At 54.4% G+C, this 18474-nt stretch overlaps 1 protein-coding gene across 3 annotated transcripts in view; it reads left to right on the top strand.

Moving 5' to 3' along the window:
• PTPRU (protein tyrosine phosphatase receptor type U) overlaps positions 1-9932 on the top strand; it is a 67740-nt gene extending 57808 nt beyond the window's left edge. For 2 of the 3 annotated variants that reach the window (XM_045298824.1, XM_045298825.1), the window contains 9 exons: positions 161-315; positions 1807-1942; positions 2712-2861; positions 4004-4177; positions 5279-5419; positions 7168-7293; positions 7404-7561; positions 8458-8593; positions 8802-9932. In XM_045298824.1, the coding sequence (XP_045154759.1) occupies positions 161-315; positions 1807-1942; positions 2712-2861; positions 4004-4177; positions 5279-5419; positions 7168-7293; positions 7404-7561; positions 8458-8593; positions 8802-8864 (1239 nt within the window). In that variant the 3' untranslated portion in view covers positions 8865-9932. The remainder of the gene's footprint in view (positions 1-160; positions 316-1806; positions 1943-2711; positions 2862-4003; positions 4178-5278; positions 5420-7167; positions 7294-7403; positions 7562-8457; positions 8594-8801) is intronic. The other variant, XM_045298823.1, reaches the window with a different exon arrangement.
• The last annotated feature ends 8542 nt before the right edge of the window (positions 9933-18474 follow it).

Here is an 18474-nt window from a genome sequence, read left to right as displayed (position 1 = left end):
TCTGGGTACTATCTGCCCGACCTCGGGTCAGTGGTTTCTCTTTGGGCCTTGCTTTCTTCCCTGGCACAGTTCCTGGGTGTCGCACTAGGGCTGCAGAGAGAGCCTAGCATGCTGTCTGTGTGCAGTCGACCCTGCCGCTAATGACTCTTTCCTCCGCCAGAGAGGCTACTCGGCCCGGCACGAGGTCCGACAGTTCCACTTCACGGCGTGGCCAGAGCACGGCGTCCCTTACCATGCTACGGGGCTGCTGGCCTTCATCCGGCGTGTGAAGGTCTCCACCCCACCCGATGCCGGGCCCATTGTCATCCACTGCAGGTGCGGGCCCTGGGAATCCCAAGGAGAAGCAGGGAAGTTGGGTTTGAAGGGGACAAGTCCTGACTCACGTTGCTTGGAGAGAGATGGCAGGAGGGAACACGTCCCCCCCTCCCCCAAACCTCCTTGGCTTTTGTACTTGGACTCTGAGGATTTCACCTTCACGTGGCCTCCAAGCCCTGTGAAGCCCATTATCTCAGATCCCAAGAAGATACTGGAGGCGGGGTAGGGGCTGGGAGGGCACCAGGTGGGCTCAAGGCCAGCACTGTTCAGTGTATTCCTGCTGCCCATTAGGTTTAGCCCGGGCCCAGGGGCACTGTGTCTCCAGCCACACTCCGGAGGCTTCCCCTTTCCGGGCCGGCTCTGCTCCCTCTGCCTTCCTCAGCTCCTTGAATGGCTTCTGTGTCCCTGTTGCCCTCTTCCTCGCTGGGCCCGCCAATCTTGACCCCGTGTCTTGTCTCGGCTCCTCCCCTTGGATTCTTATGAACTCTGAGTGCCACATGCTAGACCTCCTCCTCCCTGCCCTGCCATCCCCAAACCATCGCCTCTCCGATTTCTTGAAGCCTTTTTAAGATGCCATCTCTTCCAAAGAAAACTTGATTGATGTGCATAAAGCCAAGCACGCCAATCCTAAGTGTATATATATAGCTTAATGAATTTTCACAAACGGAACACACCTGTGAAATAAACTGTGCTCAGATCAAGAAATAGAACAGTCACAGCACCCGGAAGTCCCATGACCCCCCTCTTCAGTCTCTAACCAATCCCCCCTCCCCTCTCAGAACAACCACTATCCTAGATTGGTTTTTGAACTTTGCACAAATGCAGTTGAACAGCATGTCCCCTTGGGCTCTGACGGCTTCCCTTCACCTGTGAGCTTGTCAGCCTCATCCACATTGGATCATGTCCCGGCGGGCAGTAGCCACAATGGGCTAACCCATTCTGCTGTCGGCAGACCTGCCGGCTGTTTCCGCTTTTGGTCTATTATGGCTAGTGCTGCCAGAACGTTCTCTTGGCCAACATATGGACGCGTGTCTGTTGGGTTCGTGTGTGGGTGTGGGATGGGTGTGCGTGTGGACGTTGGGCTTCCGCAAATACGGCCGTGCAGTCTTCCAGAGTGGTGGTACTAATTCAAACACTGGTGGTCCGTGGGAGAGTCACTTTCCTGTGTCTTTGCCAACACTTGAAATCTTGGTGTCCTCTTTGCCCCACACCCTCTCCAATGCTGCTCAACCAGCGCTGAGCATGTGGCTTAGACAACCACAAACACAAAGACCCAGCCTGCTCTGGGCACTGTAAGGGAGCACCTGGCTGGAGGGAGCTCTCCCAGGGCCATCACCTTGTGACGTGTCGGACGTGGATGTGCAGGAGATTCTGGAGTAATCCAGGAGAAGAGAACTTTTTTTTTGTTGTTGTTAGTTTGAAACTAGCTTCTGTGTCATAGGCTTATCCCCCAAGTCGCTGACCTGGCCTGGGGTCACTCTTTTTTTACAGCGCTGGCACCGGCCGCACAGGCTGCTACATCGTCCTGGACGTGATGCTGGACATGGCGGAGTGTGAGGGCGTTGTGGACATTTACAACTGCGTGAAGACTCTCTGCTCCCGGCGAGTCAACATGATCCAGACCGAGGTCTGGGCCCCCAGCCTTGTCCCCATTCCCCTGCCAGGCCCTTGGTTCTGCTCAGAGGAGCTCAGAACATGTGGAGTGGGTCCCAAGGATGCCCTCAGGCTCCTCCCTTCCCTAGGGTTTCCTTTCTTCTTTCCCATCCCAGATGTGGGCTGCCAATCTCGTAGAGCCTCCCCCAACCCAGCCCCATGGTGCTCTGCTAGGTGAGGCCCAGTGGCTGTGGGCCAAGACCATGGGCTCTGGAGTCATGACCTACCCTCCTTCACTGTGAGGCCCTGGCCTGGCCTGCCAAAAGGGTGGAATGTGAGATGTGGGAATGGAAAGCATGTAGCGCAGTGCCCAGCACATAGTTCTCAGTAAATGACAGCTGTTCCTATTGGAGCAGCTGGTGCCTGGAATCTAGCTAGAAGGCTGCTTGTTGGAGTCCACCCAGAGGTGCCTCGGCCCACTACTTCTGTAAGTGACCTATCAGATTACAGCTCTTGAAGACTTGCAGGGAAGCGCTGCTCAGAAACACACAGGGTGCCTGGGAGTTGGAACACACTCAACAGCAACGTGTCTTGTTATTACCACCACTCCCCCTGACACCAGGTCCCGGAGAGTTTGCTTCAAGTAGGATTGGCCCGTTGGCCCGACCTGAAGTAACACATGGTTGGACCCTCTCTCAAAGCACCCCTGTCACAACCTTCAACCCGTTCCAGTCCCCATCCTTACCCAGAACTTCCAGTGGCTAGGCCCTCTTGGTTCCTCATAGGCTTGCCTCCCATCCTAGGAGCAGTATATTTTTATCCACGATGCAATCCTGGAAGCCTGCCTGTGTGGGGAGACCACCATCCCTGTCAGCGAGTTCAAGGCCACCTACAAGGAGATGATCCGCATTGACCCTCAGAGTAACTCCTCCCAGCTGCGGGAAGAGTTCCAGGTGTGGGATCCATGTGTGTCAATGTGTGGGTTCGTGTGTGTGGGTGTATGAGTGTGTTGTGAGATCCTCATGCAGTAGAAGACACTGAAGGACAACTAGGAGGGACCAGGTTGAGGCTACAGCTGGCAGACTGACTTGGGCTACTGAACACACCGTAGTTGTTGGCTCAGTCATCTCTATTTTCTGCAAGTTCAGTGGGAAAAAGCACTTCCAGGTCCCAGCAACTCTAATCAAAGTCTTGCACCACACTCTGATGTACCGGAGCCAGTCACTGGGGCCGTAGGGATGGACACGCTGATTGGCCCAGGCCTTGGTCACGTGCCCCAGGCCTGATTCTGGGGATGGGACCAGTTTCACCCAAGTCACTTAGATGAGGGAATGCTGGTTTTCCAGAGACACGCCCAAGAGCCATCCTCACTGGGTGGGCAGAGTCCCCAGATGTGCTTTCTGCCCCAGGGTTCCTGCTCGGGTACCCCTCTATGGAAGATGTGCGGCTCTGGGACTTGTCATGGTTGGGTGCTCATGGTCACAGCCATGCTTTCTGGTTTTTGAGCCTTGTGTGTGTGCCAGGCTCAGTGTTGGCCATCGTCTCATTTCATTCTCACGATCGTCCCATGGCCTGTCACAAGCCATTTCTATAGTTCCGGAGAGTGGAGGCAGAGAGCTACAGTAACTTACCCAGGGTGAGGCCAACGCTCAGCTTTGAGCTCCATCTAGGCTGAGCCGTTGAAGACCTTATCAAGTGAAGTTCTACCCAGACCCGCACGAGGCTGCGATGAGCTGGAACGGACTCCGGAGCTACTGCCTCATTGTGATGGTCACTGTTCCCCCAGTGCCTGGGCCAAGCAGATCCACGAAGATGCTTTCAAGTTGGGTTGTCCTGCGGTAACATATGATTGGACCCCATGGAGAAGGGGTGGGCTCCGCCCAGGTGCCAGGGGGCCTGAGTGCAGGTCATCCCTACCAGGGAGAGCTGGCCCAGGAGACAGGGAGCTGGGTCCCGCCTGCTCATTTCTCTCGGACCTCAGTTTCTCTATAAGTGTGGTCTAAGTAGCTCAGCCTAGCCCTCCATTTAGGGCTGTGAAGAGATGCAGAGAGCACTAGCTGTGACGCCCCTCCACGCCCAATCCCTCCCCTCGTAGACACTGAACTCGGTGACGCCACCGCTGGACGTGGAGGAGTGTAGCATTGCCCTGCTGCCCCGGAACCGAGACAAGAACCGCAGCATGGACGTCCTGCCGCCCGACCGCTGCCTGCCCTTCCTCATCTCCACCGACGGAGACCCCAACAACTACATTAACGCGGCCCTGACTGACGTGAGTCCTGGAGGGTGGCGCCTGGGACTCCCTGGGAAGGCCCAGGAACTGAGGGAGCAGGACAGAGGATTCTGAGGGAGAGGGAGACCACTACCCTTCTGGGGACCAAGCCCTCCACCTCAGTGACCTTTCCCCAGTGAACTCCCACTGAGGGTGGTCCAGCCGGTGCTCCCCCTTAGTCATTGCTCTCAGACTGGGAGCTGGAGTCTAGGCAGGGCTGTCTCCAGGAGTAGGTCCAGCAGAGCCTGGGAAGGATGAGGGATTCAGGGGGCTTTGGGGAGACCAGAGGGGGCGCTGTGAAGGGGCTTGGGACCTGTGGGGCCAGGGGAGCTCTTCCTGGGGCAATGAAGCTGGAACCTGTTCCAGGGTCCAGCATGCAGTGTTGCCTTATTACCTGGCCTGATTCTGGCTGGCCCTGCTCAGAGGACCCAGGAACATCTGGGAGCCCCCTACTCTGCCCCTAGTCTAGAGGGGCTAGTCTTTCACTCCTGTACCCAGTTTGGGAGCCTGGAACGGGGTCACCGGTGGTGCAGCCATGGAGTTGGCAGGAGGAGGCAAGGTGCATGTTCTGGGGACCGTCACTGAAGTCCTGCCATGTGCCGGGCACAGGTGAAACCGGGAGCCTTGTCTCCTGGCCCCTGCCTTAGGGCCAGTGAATGATCAAGCCTTTACGGAATCTCGAGCACTGGTAATTTCTACAGAAACAGCTGAGCGGAAGTCGTGCTCCCGGTGGGTGTGGTGGCAGTTTTCAGTGAGGCGGTAAGGGAGGGCCTCCCAGAGCAGGTAGCAGTCAAACAAAGACCAGAAAGCTGGGTTGCAGGGAGCGACATGCACATTTGGGGAAGACGGTCCATGTGGTGGGATCAGCAGATTTGGAGGCCCCGAGGCAGGGAGCAGCCTCTGCCCACCATGCCGGAGCTTCCCTGGCCACAAATCGGAGCATGTTTTCATGCTTGGTTCCCAGGGACCCTGGGTTTGTGCTCTAGAGGCCTGGGGGCCGCCCTGTCAGTGCAGGCCTCGGCGTGCCACCGTCTGCAGTGGGCAGCTGGAGGCAGTGCCATGCTGTGGGACCGGTCCAGCTGACTCCTGCCTTCTCTGCAGAGCTACACTCGGAGTGCGGCCTTCATTGTGACCCTGCACCCGCTGCAGAGCACCACGCCTGATTTCTGGCGGCTGGTCTACGACTACGGGTGCACTTCTATCGTCATGCTCAACCAGCTGAACCAGTCCAACTCCGCCTGGGTGAGCTGCCTGCAAGCCGGACAGGCTGCTGCTGCTCAGGGCACCAGTTGGGGTCAAGGGTACGATCCCCCAGAGTAAACCCGCCACCTCCTTGTTGTGTGACCTTTGGCAAGTCGCACTTCCTGTCCCAGAACCGTGGTGACCAGGGCCCCAGCAGGAGCTAGGTGCTGACAGGTGTAGTCGAGCCGGCCTCTGCCTGGAAGCAGATGACCAGAGGCGGTTTGCAAGGCTGACCTTTCCACTAGCAGCCAGACGCATCACCACTGCACCACCAGGGCCACTGAGCACCTGCTGGATGCTAGGGATGCTCCCCAGTTGGGAACCCCTCCAGGAGGACTTCAGGGAGGAACGTTAGGCCCAGAATGGTGAAGTGACTTCTCCAGGGTCCCCAAGTGGCTGAGGTGTGTCTCCCATTGCAGGCTGCTTAGTCCATAGCCTGTGCTCTTTCAGTCACGTGACCAGCCTGCCCCTGCTGGGATCTTTGAGGCTGAGGAAAACCCAGGCCACCTCCCTTTTAGACTGTGTGGCCTTGGAAAAGCTAATGTATCCTCCTGGGTCTCAGTTTCCTCCTCTGCCAAATGGAGGGAACCACAGGACTGGGCTAGCGACCAGGTGAGATGTGTGGTAGATGCTTAGGACGCTGCGCTGCCTGGCATGTAGTAGGCACTTGGGGCATGGCAGGGATGATGCTGATGAGGGTGACTGACTTCTGAGGTTTTTCCAGACGTTGGGACTCCTTGGAGCTTTGGCAAAGTACGGATGCCTGGCTTCCAGCAGTGTGATTGGACTCCCATGTCTCTAAGACACCGCCTCCCCCCCGCCCCCCCAGTCTCTGCATCAGGGTAGCAGGAAGGTGTGGCCACCTCCTGGTGGCATCTCCAGAAGACCTCATGAACCAGGTTCTTTATGAGCCGGCGGGCACTGAGTGGCTTCCCGCTGGGCGGGAGTGAGGGGAGCCCAGCAGTGGACAGGAGGACATGCTTTGGGGTGGAGGGAGGGACCTGAGGGACACTCACTGGCCATTGTGACTGTACACTGACTTGCTCACTCATTAACAACTTCTCCCACAGGTGGCTTTGTGCCAGGCCCTGCAGAGGGCAGTGGGGACAGGGGGAAGACACAGGGTCCAGGGGGAGCAAGTATAATAGCAGACGGTGACAACACATAGGGGGAAAGGCCACCACGGAGCTGACAGGGGCCAGAGGAGGCTGGGAGGCTTCCTGGAGGAGGTAGTGTTCAGGCTGCGAGGTGTAGCAAGAGGAGCTTTAGCTCGGTGAGGAGGTGGAGGAAGGAGAGGGAGCGAGCAGCAGGCATGGAGCTGCCTGTATGGAGGCAGAGAGAGGAAGGTAGCGCCCTCTCCTCCCAGGTTGTAGTCAGGCAGGAAGCATGTCCTGGTCTGAGAGGGAGTCTGGGACCCAGAGGGAGGAAGAGGCCGGCCCAGGCTCCACCTCTGCAACTGGGAGAACTGTGTGTGTGCTTGCACTTGTGCATGGGAGCGTGCCTGTACATGCACACTAAGGAACAACCTTGCAGCCACCTGCCGTGGGAGTCGGTGCCGTGGCCGGTGTGCTCTGTGGTGAGGGGAACCGTGGAAAAAGAAGCTCTGGATGAGTGTGGCGTGAGGGGGTGGGCCAGGGCGGGCACACTGGAGCCCAGGGCAGGTGCAAACATCTGGGGGTGGGTGTGAGCAAAGATGCACCCCCTCCGCCGGCTCTACTCAGCTCCTCTCGCTTGGTGCCGGTCCCCAGCCCTGTTTGCAGTACTGGCCAGAGCCAGGCCGGCAGCAGTATGGCCTCATGGAGGTGGAGTTTGTGTCGGGCACAGCGGATGAGGACGTGGTGGCCCGGGTCTTCCGGGTGCAGAACGTGTCTCGGGTGAGTGGTCTGCAGAGTCCCGGTGAGAGCGACGGTGGTGGTTGGGGTCGTCTTTCATGGCCTTCTCTTGAGGTCCCCACTGTCCCCCTGTCTGGGTGCTGCACCCCCAGCTGCAGGAGGGGCACCTGCTGGTGCGACACTTCCAGTTCCTGCGCTGGTCTGCATACCGGGACACGCCTGACTCCAGGAAGGCCTTCCTGCACCTGCTGGCCGAGGTGGACAGGTGGCAGGCGGAGAGTGGGGATGGACGCACTGTTGTGCACTGCCTGTGAGTGAGGGCTCTTCAGGGGGGCGGAGAAGGGCAGGGGTCAGAAGGAGAGAGCCCCCAAGTCTGGCCCCGCAGAGGACTGGGCAGCCCAGCCTGCCCTGGAGAAACCCAGCCAGCATTCAGGAAGTGTTCTCTGAGGCCTCTGACCTTACCAATTACAAAGAGCCCCAAGTCAGACTTTTTCATCCCCTGAGATGACAGTTACGTAGTAAGCCAAAGGATTTGGAATTGTTGTTCGTGCATGCAGTCTTTCCTTTATGAATTCCTCCAACCCCCTCATTCATATATACATATGCCCTCATTCATAAATTCGTCTACTCACGCCCGCCTGATGCCTCCATCACTCCTGGGCCCCAGGCTGGACCCACCGGAGCTGGGGCAGGGATCCGAGCTATAGGGGCCCTCAGAACCCGAGTGCCCCGGGAGGCCCTGTCCCTGGAGTCACAGTCTTTGTGTGTGGGCTACAGGGTGTGTGTGTGTGTGTGTGTGTGTGTGTGTGTGTGTGTGGTGTATACCCTATGGGTCAGCCACAGGGCGGGGTGGGGAGGGTGGGCGCTCTCCCCAGAACTCCAGTTCTAATTTCCACTCTGGCACGTGCTTACTGCCCAGCCGTCACCTGGTTGGTCACTGCCTTTGCCCCTCCGGCTGCTTGGGCTGGAGGGGGTGGGGGTGGGGACTGGGCCGCCTTTATCTCGCAGTCTGTGTGTTGAGCATCTGTCTTCCTAGATGCCTTAAGGAAGTCAGTCTCAGCCTTGGACTTCACCCTCTAAGATTCTGGCGCACCCTCCCTCCCTCCCCTCCCGCCCCTGATCCCCAGTCTTTGCCCTCTCCATTTTTGCTTCCTGCCTGCCCTTCTCCTCCAGGTCGTCCGCGGACCATTGGTTTGTCTCTTTCAGAAACGGGGGCGGCCGCAGTGGCACCTTCTGCGCCTGCGCCACGGTCCTGGAGATGATCCGCTGCCACAACTTGGTCGACGTCTTCTTTGCTGCCAAAACGCTTCGCAACTACAAGCCCAATATGGTGGAGACCCTGGTGAGGGCCGCTGCCCGTGCCCAGCCCCTGGCCACCCCTCTGCCTGGTCCCCACCCTGGGCTGTTGGGTTCTGGCCCTCCAGGGTCAGAGTGTTCCTCGCAGGCTCCCTTTCACTCCCCGGGCTGGCCCTCTCCCCCTCACCTAGCACTAAGGCGGACTTGGCCCCTGATTCTTGCCCCCCGCCCCCCCTCCCGCCTCTACCCCTCAGGACCAGTACCACTTTTGCTACGACGTGGCCCTGGAGTTCTTGGAGGAGCTGGAGTCCAGATAGCAGCCCCTAGCCTGGGGCACCTACTGCGTACTCAGGGCCAGGCCCACTGACCAGGACTGCCGAGGAGGACCCAGGCGTCCAGCCCTGCTTGGTCACTGTCCCCGCAGGGGAAGCATTGGAGGGACCGCCGGAAGCGTCTTGGTGCCCTTCCACTGTGGGCAGGGCCTTTTGTCATTACCCGAGGGCAGGCTGTGGGCCAGCACGCCGCTCCAGCAAGGATGCAGCCTGCCCCACCCCCACGGTGTCCTGTGATCGACGGGCCTGGAGGGGCCCCCAGGGAGGCAGAGCGGCCAGCTTGGTGGGACCCAGGCCCGAGTCTTTGACCCCATCCCTGGCAGAGATGGGGGAGCCCTGCACAGGTGGTGCCAGGCTGAGGTGTCTGCCTGCTGGGCATGGATGGAAGATGAATTGGGGCGTGGCTTCTGTAATCCCGGTTGGCCCAGCCCCTGAGGCTCCCAGGGTATTGATCTGCTCTGCCAGCTGCATAGCCCGACTTCCCTTCCTGGGGGGCCTGCAGCTCCCTTCTCTAGCCTTGCTCCTGCCATCTGGGAGTGTCTGCTCACGACCCACCCCACCTCTGCTTCTCTGAACCAGGGTCTGGCCATCTCTGTCCAGTCCCATGTGGGACCCTTCCCGCTTGACCCACCCTCTGCAGAATGAAGCCAACGTATTCCCCACCCATAGCTTTCAGGCCTCACTGGATGACCTGCTCAGCCTGGGCCAGCGACAATCTGCAAGGCTGGACAATTCCCAGACCGCGAGCTTCCCATGGCTCTGTGAGGAGAGGGAAGTGCCGGAGGAGGGGTACAGAGAACCCGTAGAGTTTGGAGGAAGGAAGGGGTATTTTGGGGGTCAAGATCTTTGCTTTCTTGGTTTATTTTGTTGTTTTGTGATGGGTGGATGGGAAGCTCTCTTTGAAATGGGACAGGTCACATCCCCATTCCGTGCCTCAATATCCCCATCAGTAAACTGTAGCTAAGACTACTGACCTACCTCGCAGGGGGCTGTGGGGAGGCATAAGCCGATGTTTGTAAAGCGCTTTGTAAATAAACGTGCTCTCTGAATGCCGCAGAGCTGCCTTGTGTCTGACCAGCCTGACTGGTGCCCACCCCCTCCTCCTAGCTGTCCTGTGCACTGGGAGCCCCTGGGCTCTGCTCTGGCCTCAGTTCTCCTTCCATTAATGGAGGTGTGGACCAGAGCTCTGCTCAGGACCTTCCATTTCTGAGGTAGCTCCAGAGGGCCTTGCCATTGTGGCTTCCACCAGGCAGTGGCTTCAGCTTTGTATATGTGTGAGGTGCCGCCCAGTCGGTTCCCACACATAGCAACCCTGTGTCCAACTGAAGGAACCCCTGCCCATCCTGTGGCAGCCTCACACAGCCACATGCGATGACGCAGAATGCAGGAAGATCCACAGGCTGGTGGGAGCCAAGTCATGTGGATCCAGTGGTGGGGTTTCTGGCAGGTCTCAGAGTGGCTTGCCAGCAGGAAGGTGAAGGCAGAGAGGGGGGAAGGAGGTTCCCAGGACCCTCCTTATGAGAAGGTCACGCCCATAAGGAGACAGCATCAAGCTGTGACCCGATTGACAGGCTAGACTCCACACGTACACTTTTATAGATCTTAAAGTTGACATGAAATTATGTAACTACCACAATTTTGATGTTTGCCTAGACCAGTGGTTCTCAACCTTCCTCATGCCGTGACCTTTTAATACAGTTCCTCATGTTATGGTGACCCCCGAACCATAAAATTATTTTCGTTAAGACTTCAAAACTGTCACTTTGTTACTGTTATGAATCGGGCGACCCCTGTGAAAGGGTCGTTCGACCCCCAAGAGGGTCATGATCCACAGGTTGAGAACCGCCGGCCTAGACTATGATTCTGAGCCCCTAGACCCAGTGAGTGATTCCTTCAAGTTGTTCGGTTATGGCTAAGAAGTTTTCATGGATATATTTGCAGTATATATGAGGGGGCTTCAAAAAGTTCCTGGAAAACTTTCATCATCTTGTAATTCCACTTTACCATGAACTTGTTGAAATCCCTCATGCAAACACATGTAGACATATCCTACTCATAGGTGGCATTGTTTGTTTTAGGAGACAACATGTTATTTAACTAAAAGGCCTTGTGGAATAGCTTTGGCTCCCAATTTAAAGAGTGTGTCAGGGCGATAGTCTTGTGGAGTCGTCCAGTCTCAACTGGTCCAGTAAGTCTGGACTCATGAAGAATTTCAGCTCGGTTCCATATTTTTCTCTCGTTCTTTTAGCGTCTGTCTATTATGCTCCAGACCCCAGTGGTCAGTGCTGGTAGCTGGGCGCCACCTCACTCTGGGTCAGGTTCTTCTCTGAGTTTTGGTTCCCTTCCTGCTCTTTCACGCTGAACACACAGACAGAGATCATAGATCTCTTATGTGGCTCTTTGCACATTAAAGATCCCACACACTCCATGGAGCTGGCTGGCTGAAAGTGAGGAGGACTTAAATTGTGTAGCTGCCACAATTTTGATGTTTGCCTAGACTATGGTTCTGAGTCCTTAGATGAAAATTAAAGATTGCAGCCTTCAGTGTAGATTACAACTCAATGTAAAGAAAACCCAAATCCTCACAATTGGACCAATAGGTAACATCATGTTAAATGGAGACAAGGTTGAAGTTGTCCAGGATTTCATCTTGCTTAGATCCACAATCAATGCTCATGGAAGCAGCAGTCAAGAGATCAAATGACAACACGTGTTGTATCAGGTAAATCTGCTTCACAAGGCCTTTAGAGTCTTTCATCTTTGAAAAGCAAAAATGGTTTCTTTGAGGGGACCTGACCCAAGCCATGGTATTTTCAGTTGCCTTGCACGCATGTGAAAAATTGACGTTGAATAGGGACGACTGCAGACGAATTGATGCGTTTGACTTGTGTGCTGGAGGGAGAAGAATATTTAAGTACCACGGACTTCCAAGGGAACAAACAAACCTTTCTTGGAAGAAGTATGACCAGATTGTTGCTTAGAAACAAGGATGGCCAGACTTCCTCTCGCATACTTTGGAGAGACCAGTCCCTGGAAAAGGGCATCGAGCTTGGTAAAGCAGAGGCTCAGGGAGAAAGAGAAGGCCCTCCGGGAGATGGCTTACCGCCATGGCTCAAACGACAATGATGAGGATGCTCTAGGCCTGGCCAGTGTTTGCTTCTGTTGTCCACAGGGTCGCTCCGAGTCAGAACCAACTTAATGGAAGAAAACAAAACATAACAAAGCATACTGTATTGTACATGTGAATGCATACACTTATGTATACATTTATCAACATGTGTATAGATACATTTATATAGTCCCATCTGTATACTCCCATGTATCACGAGATATGTGAAGACAGAGATAATCATGTTTGGCCTTTTTCAAGCTGATATAACGGAAGAAGTAAGTTAAGGCTGGAGTTGTAATAGTGAGGGAGTCTATGGATACACTATGAACAATGTATGCAGCATCAACAGAAGATGGAAGGAATACACAGATCCACTGTATATAATTGGTTGACCTTCAATAATTTTAGGAAGTAGTACATGATCAAGAAGTAGTACATGTTCAATGGTATTGAAAAAAGAAGTTCACACGGCACGGATGGTATTAGTGACAAAAGGCCCCAGGGATTGGCCGAACAGCGACTGAGATGTGTCAGCAATCGGATGCAGCCCTTGAGGTACTCCCTCATCGATGCCAAGAAATTTAAGGCCACCTGACTGGAAGAGATACTGGTGTTCATTTCAAAGATAGGTGGGCCAGCAGAATGCAAAGATTGTCGATCATTACCATTGATAGCACATAAAAGTAAACCTTTGCTGAAGATAATTCAAACATGGCAGCTGCAGTACCTAGGGAACTGGCAGATATTCAAGCTGGCTGCAGAAGAGGATGTAGAGCAAGGGGTGTCATTGCTGATGTTAGATGGATCTTTGCTGAAAATACAGAAGACCAGAAAGATGTTTACCTGAGTTTCATTGATGATGCCAAGGCATTCAACTGTGTGGATCATGACAAACTGTGGATGACATTGCAAAGCATGAGAATCCCAGGCTACTGAATTGTAGTCATGGGCAACCTAGAAGCAGTCACTGGAATGGAACAAAGGGAGACTGAGTGGTTTGAAAAGGGAAGCAAGGTGTGGTCAGGTGTGGATCCGTTCAATCAGCATCCTGCGCAAATCACCTCAGAAGCTGGCCTATAGGAGGGCGGATGTGGCATCAGCATGGGAGGCAGGCTTGTTAACCTGCCTTATGCCGGGGTACAACTTTGCCTGCTGAAAGCGAAGCCAACTTGAAGGAAGCACTTGCTGCTATTCGAAAACTATGGCCTTGGGTGTGGATTTACAACTCAAGGGAAAGAAGCGTCTTCACAACGGGAGTAATAGACAGTCACGACAAGTGGACACAAGATTGAAGTTGCCAAGGAGTTCGTTTTACTTGGATCCGCAACCAATGCCCACAGCCATAGTAGTGAGGAAGTGAAGCGCCACAGTATATTGGGCTGGTTTGCTACACAAGCCTTTCGTAAAGTGTTAAAGAACTAAGAGATCACTTTGACAACTTAGACACACTTGACCCAAACCGTGGGATTCTCATAATGGCCTCCTTCCTGAGCAAGGAGTAAGGAGCACTGCAGAAGAAATGATGCATTTGAATTACGGTGCCGGTCAAAATCATTGAATGTACGATGGGATTCCAGACAAACAAACAAATCTGTCTTGGAAGAAGTACAGCCAGAATGATCTTTAGAAGTGAAGCTGGTGGCATGTTGTTTACCATACTTTGGACACGATATCAGGAAGGACCAGTCCCTGGAGAAGGACCACGAACTTGGTAGAGGGTCAGCTAGCGAGAGGAAGGCCCTCCATGAGATGGGCTGCCCTGTGTGCTCAAACAGCAATGGTGGTGAGAGAGAACAGGTGCAGGTAGTGTCTCCTGCTGTACCCGGGGTCCCTGTGAGCTGGGGCCGACTCCGCAGCACCTAACAGTGACGACGTGCACACATTTACATCCCTGTCCACTTGGATGTACACACACTTGTCTACAGTCCTATTCTTTAGTTGTTGCACAGTTGTGTATGTTCTAGCGCTTATCAAAAGCATCTTGTTTCCCCCTTGTATACTTTTTGATTTAAGCTGTGCACCCAGCCGCCCATATTTGCTGTTGTATTTCCCATCCCTCCAAATAACAAGTGCACTCTCTAGGAGTGCTTCCTCCCAGCAAGCCCCTGCTGGTAACCATCAGTGAAGGTTGGCTTTCGGATGTACAAGGGAGCTTCAAAACAGTACTGGAAAAAAAGAATGAAAAAAGAATGCAAGTTTCCCAGAAACTTTTTGGAGCCTTTTCAGAGGAGCTATATCTTGAGACCCCCCCAAGATCCCGAGAGCTGCCTCTCTCCTCACTGGGAGCTTGGATCAGGCTGAACCCTCCCTGCTATATATTGGGAGGCGCAGGCTTCGATGTCAGGCAGGCTGGCCCCACTCTCAGCGCGACTCCGGGCAAGTCACTTGTTTTCTGTGCACCCGGCTTCTCTGTGGGGACCACCTGTCAGGTCAGAGGAGATGGGGATGGTCAAGTACTTCGTGTGGCACCAGGGGTGTGGAACGGGCTCTGTTTACATGTGCACAGCAGAGATGGGGACAGAGGAGAGACACCCCAGTTGGGGGGACAGCCCAATCCCACAGCAGGCTTGCTCAGGGGTGGACAGAGGAGAGGATGGGTGTTAGGGACCCAAGTTACTTCTGATGTGTTACCTGGGGCAAGACCGTTGCTACTCCTCAACTTCTTGGTCCTCGGTTTCTTCATACGGAAACTGGTTGGCTTTCTGTGCGCTGTACTGATTCTACTCACACCCTGGCTGACTCTGCCTGGGTTTCTCCATTGATCAAAGGAGAGGGCCCATTCTAGTGACCTCACAATTCAGTATCCTTTCACCTGAATTCAAAATGTACTGGCCTAGGCCACAGACTGACTCCCTCACCCGGAAACGACCACTAAGCCTCATCTGATGGGTAAAGTGTAAATTATAGACACTGAGACAGATATGTTATCTCTAGCTTTTGCCCTCTTGGCACTGTGTCTTGAAACTGGTATATGAGGAAGCCTGGGTAGCCACCAGGAAGGTTTCTTCATGAACATCCAGCATCAACTGCTAGACTTGGGAGTGGACATGTGGGACCCGCCAGTCAGGCTGACCTGTCAGATGAGAGTAGCCATACAAGTGGATTTATTGGAAACACAATAAAAAAATTTGGATCCGTTCTTTTAAGCGAATGCATTTTAGGAACCTTACTAAACTAAAAAGCTCAAAACCAAACTCACAGCTATTGAGTCCATGCTGACTCAGAGGTCCTATAGGACAGCATAGAACTGCCCCCATGGGTTTCTGAGACTAACTATGGGAGTAGAAAGCCTTATCTGTCTCCCCAGGAACGGCTGGTGGTTTCGAGCTGGTGACCTTGTGGTTAGCAGATCAACATGTAAGCACAACAAAAACTAACTGATAACATGAGTCCTGGGACGTTCGGCTGCAGCTGTCTTCTTTCCGGCATCAAGTGCTGATCTCCTCAAATTCTAAGTCCACCTTTGTGCATCCAGCATCCAGCAAAGGGCTTCTCTTGGAGCTGGGGTTCAAAAAATGTGACATGAGGAGGGGGAGAAGAAAAGGACTATGGGGTGCCAGTCGGCCTGTCTCATGGTCTTTTAGAGGAGCTGGGAATGCATTGTGATACCGGTGGCACCAGCTCCAGAAGGACCCAGCCCAGGGTTTCATCCCCGGGCCACCTTCCACCAGCCGGGAGTCCTCGCACAAGTCCCCTAACCACTGTGGCTCTGTCCTAAGCTACTAAATGAAGACAATGATAGCCAGCCTGTTTTGAGGGCTAGAGGTAAGATATTACAAAACAAAACAACTAGCATAGCCCCTGGTATCATCATTGACCCTCCATAAATACCATCTCATGGTATGACTGCCTGCCTAATGAAATTGATCCCTCCCTTTTGTTTATAACCCATTCCTGTAGACATTTACTGTGCAAGGAAAGACTGGCCATCTACGTAGGTAAGGCTACCGTCCTTGGACACCTTTGGAGTGGATGGGGCTGTATTCTGACACACACGGGCTCATCATGAGTAGAGTCAACTCTGGCCACAGATTCTTTCATGTTTGATTATGGTCGGTGCCTTACACCATTTGTGTCCTAGTTAACCCAGACAACAGCACTTCTCTAAGACAGGGGTAGCCACTCCTCAGTTTGGAAAAGAAGAATTGGAAGCGCTGGAAGGTGAGTTGATTCACCCATAGACACACAGCTGTTGTATGGCACAGCTGAGACCGATCCAAGTCCAGGGTGACTCCAGAGCCGCTGCCGTGAGCTGCTCTGTGGCCTCTGTGGGCAGTGTCAGAGTCAGAGATCTTGACGCAACTCTACTGGGTAACTCGTGGCCTGGGCACATACTTTCCAACGCTGTGAAGTATGTCAGGTGGGGGCCTCTTGGATGAGGTGCCTAAGAGTACAGGAAGATGGATGGCCCCGCCTGCCTCTGCCTAGGGCCGAGGGTTGAGCAGGTGTAGGGTGCAATCCTTCATCTACCCAGGCCCCAGCAAACAGGATTTTCACAAGCGTGGCTAGGCCCAGTGACTTACTGCCAGGAGCGAAATTTGTTTCCTCTGTCATCATCAATCCGGCTGTGGGGCGGGCCAGAGCAATGATTGCTCCTCGGGACTCTCACCTGGCTCTAGGTTGGGGCATGTGCTATATCCTGGGCATCAAGGAACTGGATCCCCGGCTTTGATAAGTCACCCGCAAGGCCATAATTGAGACTGCGGCCTGGCCACACTCTCTCACTGGGCTCCCACTGACCTCCCAAACTGCCCTCCGACTGACAGGACCTTCATGAAGTTTAGCTTCACATGTCCATGGTCAAGGGGAGTACAGAGACAGTGGTGCCACTGCCGAGACAGAACCCACGCGGGCAAGCTTGGCCATGGTCAGTAGCTGGATGGCGAGGCCTTTGGGTGAAGTGATGTACAAAGGCCAGCCTTTGTTTGACACTCCCAGTGCACGGAACACATTGTTAAGTGCCCTGTGGGGATTGTCACAAGCCATCTTCTAGTGAAGGCCATCTACTACATAAGAGAGGGCAGGGGCTCAGAGAGGTCAAGCAACGTTTCCAAGACCACAGGCTGTAAGTGTCACGCGGACAGCAGCATGTGAAACAAATCAACCCAGTGTGTCTCTGTCATCTCAGCCCTGCAGCACCCTCCGCGCCTTCGCCAGGGCCCTGCCTGGCCTGGGTCTGCCCGCTGACGACTGAGCCTCCTCCTCGCCCCTTGTCCCTGAGAGCACTCTTCACCAGTCTCTGCTCCTCAGCTCAGATGTCTCCTCCTTGAGAGAGCCTCCCTCAGGCCTGGCAGTGGCCCTCCTGCCCCTAAGGCCCCCATCACTCCGGGGGCCCCGCCCTGCCCCATGTTTTCCTTCACAGCAGGCAAGGAACTTGTTTATTGGTTGCCTGTTCACCAGGCCCCCCAGTAGACGGTGAGCCGGGAGCCAGCTGGGCCCTGTGGATCTTGTCACACCCCTGTCTCCACTGAACTCGGTGCCTGGCACATGCGGCCGTGAAGTGCAGCCTCTCTGGCTCTCACACCCACACACTGAGGTGCATCCTGATCCCATCTCCCATGTGGCCATGGAACCCAATCCCATGAGCTCAGGCCTATGCCACCCAATGCTGTATGAGCTTGAATGACCATCTGCGTCCTCTGGTGACCAGGCTCTAGATCTGGTCCCCGAGGACGTGAGACTCGGGGCATTCTAGAAATCCATCCAAGGAAGACTCTGGAGGGTTCCACACCCTGTAGCAACAACGGGACTGACATTGCTCAGAGGTGCCCAGGTGACTGGCCTCCACATCTGCTTTTGGAGTCTGTTGAGGTCTGGGGATAGTCTGGCCACCTACCGTGGGAGCACCTCCCATTTTACCTGATACAGACATTGTCCCTGATCTTCACAGCCATCCCGAGAAGTTAGGTACTACCAGGTCCACTTGGTATAAGGAAACAGGCTCAGAGAGTGGAGCTAACTCACAAATGGTCACACAGCTGGAGAAGAACCCAGGCAGCACTAGAACCCATGGAATCTGACACCATTGCTCTTGTGATTTTCACAGAAATGCCAGAAAATCTAAATCTGAACCACATTAATTGTGTGGATTTTTTTTTGTTCATGAGCTAGTCTGCACTCAGCACTCATGAGAGGCGGGCTCAGCCACGGACAATGGTCTGTAACAGGCTCAATGGAAGCCCACAAAGGGCCTTCTCAGGCTTGGCGTTTGGCACGCAAGAGGACTGCAGGAGATGGTGTTGAATTAATGGAGAAATGTCTTTTGACGCTACTGGTGGCAAGGTAGCTTGAGTCAGCAAGAGATGGGAAGCTGAGACTGCTTAAGAAAGATGAAAGACCTGCTTCGCACCATTGGTGGGAAGAAAACTGTTGGAGAAGTTTATTTTCTGTTTATTTGAAAACTGAGATTCACTGCCTCACTCACTCACTGCCTCACTCTCACTCACTCACTGCCTCACTGCCTCACTCACTCACTCACTCACT

Source organism: Echinops telfairi, unplaced genomic scaffold, assembly GCF_000313985.2.
Source record: "Echinops telfairi isolate 266 unplaced genomic scaffold, ASM31398v2 ScPeMD7_7457;HRSCAF=8495, whole genome shotgun sequence".
NCBI lineage: Eukaryota > Metazoa > Chordata > Mammalia > Afrosoricida > Tenrecidae > Echinops > Echinops telfairi.
The sequence above is the reverse complement of the archived record's forward strand: the minus strand, read 5'-3'. Positions and strand labels throughout refer to the sequence as shown.